Below are 2,293 nucleotides of genomic sequence, written 5' to 3'. Positions count from 1 at the left end.
ACTTCTCTGCTAACTTGCTGATTTCTTCAATATTGAATGATTTGAAATTGTCCTTAGGATCCAAAGCACAACTCAAAGTCAAAAGCTCTATTGTTTGCTCATTAAATCTACTATTCAACTCTTGTATTTGAGAGTCAATTGTTGCCAAGAATACATCTATTCGATAATGATGCTCAACTGTCACACTTGGTTGACGAGATCGACCTCTTCCAAAAACATATTGTGCACTCATATTAGGGACTTCAATTTCATGTTTTTCACAAAAATCTTTAACATTTGCAAGAAAATTGCACCATCCACCATCTCTTAATTGTTGAAGAAGTAACTTTGATGTAGAAACAATATGCATTGCATTAAGAATATCTTGAGATTGTTGTTGCAGTGCTTGGCAAAGAACATTAGTGATTCCCATAATCTCTTTCATCAAGTGCAAAGTGAAAACAAATTCAAATGACAATAATATTTTACTAACACCATAAGCCTCACCTCTTTGTGCATAAGTTGTCCCGTTTTCAATGATATCATTGAGAACAATATTGGTAGCAGTAAACATTTTTACCAAACTGCAAATAGAATTAAAGTGAGAGCTCCATCAAGTATCCCCAGCTCTTTGTAAAGTGCTTATTTGATTCGCACCTTTGCCTGTTTCTAATTCATTTTGAGCAACCAAGTTTGCATTTTCAATTGCTTGAGCTTCTTGTAATTGATCATGTCTTTTTGAAGAAGCACTAACAATAGTGACAATAGAGTTTAATTGAGTAAAAAATTCATGAATTTGAAGTACCTCTCTTGAAGCTGCCACCAATGCTAATTGTAACCTATAAGCAAAACAATGCACATAGTATGCTTGTGGAGAATCTTTAAGAAACAAAGCTTGCAAACCATTCCACTCACCCCGCATGTTGCTAGCACCATCATACCCTTGACCCCTAATATTTTCAACTTGGAGATTATAATGAGAAAGAACAGAAATCAATTCTTTCTTTAAAGTTGTTGCACAAGTATCAGTGACATGCACAAGATCAAAAAATCTCTCTTTAACAAAACCATCTAGAGTAACAAATCTCAAAACAATGGCCATTTGCTCCTTTTTAGATTCATCTCTAGCTTCATCAACAATAATACAAAATTTGGCATCTCCAATCTCTTCTCTAATTGAATTTCTCACCTTAGTAGCAAGAATATGTAGAATTTCTTTTTGGACATCATTTGAAGTATACTTAGCATTTTTTGGAGCATTTTCCAAAACATTCTGTTTCACTCTTTCATTGTAAGATCCCAAAAATTTTAACATTTCCAAAAAGTTACCTCTGTTGCTTGAACTTTGGCTTTCATCATGTCCTCTGTATGCACAACCTTGAAATGTCAACCATCTAATGCAATCTATAGATGCTCCTAGTCGAATTCGATTCTTTTCAATCTCTTCTGATGTTTGCTTATGAAGAAGTCTGTCAATATGTTGTGATTGTTTCATCAAATCATCACATGATTTCAGCGCCTTATGATGGAATGAGTTAGGACCTTTGCCAATATGATTCAAAAGAGCACATTCTTTTCCACTATTTACTTTCTTCTAATTCCTGAAACCATTCTCAATAAAAGCATTTGAACCCGTATTGATTGAAGGTTCCTTAGCAAAAAGAAAGCACGGAAAACAATATATAGCATCATCTTCTATAGAATATTCTAACCAAGATGGGAACAATTTAAACCATGAAGCTTGAAAGCGACGATGACTTTTATCACCAGAAAATGGATAATTATCAAGAATTTGCTGATTTGGCCCAACTTTAATATAAGCCCGACGGATTTCATCTCTTTTATTTGGAGGAAACTTCCAAATCATTGGTCGCATTCCAGGATCTCTTTCCAAATGAAAAACATCCAGTTGATTTGGAAGAAGTCGTGGACGCTTTGAGCTATTCAATGAAGAACTTGAAGTAATGAAATTTGATGACCCCTCAAGTATTGGAGTAGTAATAGTAGAAGCATCTTCATTCTCTTGATCTTTTCTTTTAAAAAATGTATCAATGGTTTTGAACTTACTCATAATTCAAATGGCCAAATAAGTTCCTATAATTTAAAATATATTTAGCCAAAAGTATAAATTACAGTCTAAATCTTTATAAAATATATAAATTATATTTCAATTTAAAATAAAATATTAAAATTCAGAACAATAATACTAACATCCTAGTATAAATAATATAAAATTGTAATTAAATAGTTAACTAATAAAAAAACTAAATATACAAACTAACATATAATAACATAAACTTAATTAACAAATAAT

The 2,293-nt window shown here is 32.0% G+C and overlaps 1 protein-coding gene across 1 annotated transcript; it reads right to left on the bottom strand.

The window, feature by feature from the left end:
• Nucleotides 1–592: 592 nt before the first annotated feature.
• On the bottom strand, nucleotides 593–2,050 carry LOC112742539 (uncharacterized). The gene is made up of 2 exons (XM_025791778.1): nucleotides 1,612–2,050; nucleotides 593–1,521 (listed from the first exon to the last, which is right to left on the bottom strand). Exons 1-2 carry the CDS (start codon nucleotides 2,048–2,050, stop codon nucleotides 593–595), a joined length of 1,368 nt encoding a protein of 455 aa, XP_025647563.1.
• Between the last annotated feature and the right edge of the window lie 243 nt (nucleotides 2,051–2,293).

This window comes from Arachis hypogaea, chromosome 14, assembly GCF_003086295.3.
Source record: "Arachis hypogaea cultivar Tifrunner chromosome 14, arahy.Tifrunner.gnm2.J5K5, whole genome shotgun sequence".
Classification (NCBI taxonomy): domain Eukaryota; kingdom Viridiplantae; phylum Streptophyta; class Magnoliopsida; order Fabales; family Fabaceae; genus Arachis; species Arachis hypogaea.
The sequence above is the reverse complement of the archived record's forward strand: the minus strand, read 5'-3'. Positions and strand labels throughout refer to the sequence as shown.